The sequence below is a fragment of the Alligator sinensis genome, unplaced genomic scaffold (assembly GCF_000455745.1).
Source record: "Alligator sinensis unplaced genomic scaffold, ASM45574v1 scaffold657_1, whole genome shotgun sequence".
NCBI lineage: Eukaryota > Metazoa > Chordata > Crocodylia > Alligatoridae > Alligator > Alligator sinensis.
Window position 1 is genome coordinate 121,074 of NW_005843450.1, and position 1,039 is coordinate 122,112.

At 60.1% G+C, this 1,039-nt stretch overlaps 1 protein-coding gene across 1 annotated transcript in view; it reads left to right on the forward strand.

Annotated features, from left to right (window-relative positions):
• LOC112548717 (signal-regulatory protein beta-1-like) overlaps positions 1-1,039 on the forward strand; it is a 13,708-nt gene that overhangs the window by 11,742 nt on the left and 927 nt on the right. Inside the window, exons 5-6 of the mRNA XM_025195272.1 lie at positions 67-366; positions 606-973. Of these exons, the coding sequence (XP_025051057.1) occupies positions 67-366; positions 606-973 (668 nt within the window). The remainder of the gene's footprint in view (positions 1-66; positions 367-605; positions 974-1,039) is intronic.

Sequence of the window (1,039 nt, forward strand, 5' to 3'; positions counted from 1 at the left end):
TCTTTCAGAGCGATGCTGCAAGCTGATCTCTGCCTTGTTCTCTCCTTCTGCCGGCAACTGCACCAGTGGGTCAGACTGGTCCCAGGGCGATCCTGATCCTGATCCTGATCCTGGTTGGAGGTGGAGCCATCCTGGTGTTTGTAATCAAAGGACGACCCCCAATGGCCAGTTACTTCTGCAGGAAGAGAAGAAAAGGTAGAGAAGCTGAGCCCAGGGAGGGTAGAGAGCAAGGAGGCAGGCCTTGTTCTCTCCTCCTACCAGGCGCAGCAGTGGCTCGCGCCAGCACGCGGATTAGACCTGTCTTGGTGGCTTTGAGGACAGTACGAGCTTTCATAACTTTTAACTTCTGGAAGAAGAGGAGCGAAGGTAGCACTGGAAATTGCTTTTGGGCTGCATAACCACAACAGGAGGGGATGGGCGAGAGAGGGTGGGGGGTGGGCAGCGAGGTACCCTGGGGATGGGGGGAGCGGCCTTTCCTGGCATAGACCTGCCCCACCCCAGGGAAGGATTCACCTCCAGAGCTCCCAGCACTCAGCTCAGACTGGAGGTGTCTCCCAGATGATCCCTGGTTGATTCGTCCTGCGTGTCATGTGCTTGGCCCCCAGGCTGGGCCGTCTCCTACAATGTCTCAGAGGTGGAGGGGCCGGAGCGGTGCCTGCTGGGCCAGGAGGGGACCCTGCGCTGCTCCATGGAGGGGACATTTCCAGAGGATGCAGTCATGATGTGGGAGTGGATCCACAGCGAGGACAGAATGGCATTTGAGAGTGACATGGACCCAGAGAGCCCCGAGCACCAGCCGCTGTTACCTGCCCTCCCCCGGGACTGGAGAGTGACCGAGGAGAGAGCTGGGACCCGCCTCACGTCCTCCCTGACCTTCACCCCCACGCTGCAGGACGATAGGGCGCGGGTCCGGTGCAGCGTCCTCCATGATGTCGAATGTATCAGAGAGGAGCGAGTGTCCCCGGAGATCTGGGTGTGGGGTGAGTGCCCAACCCTGATGCTTCCACCTCCAGGTGTGACCAGGGCCTGATGCTGTCCC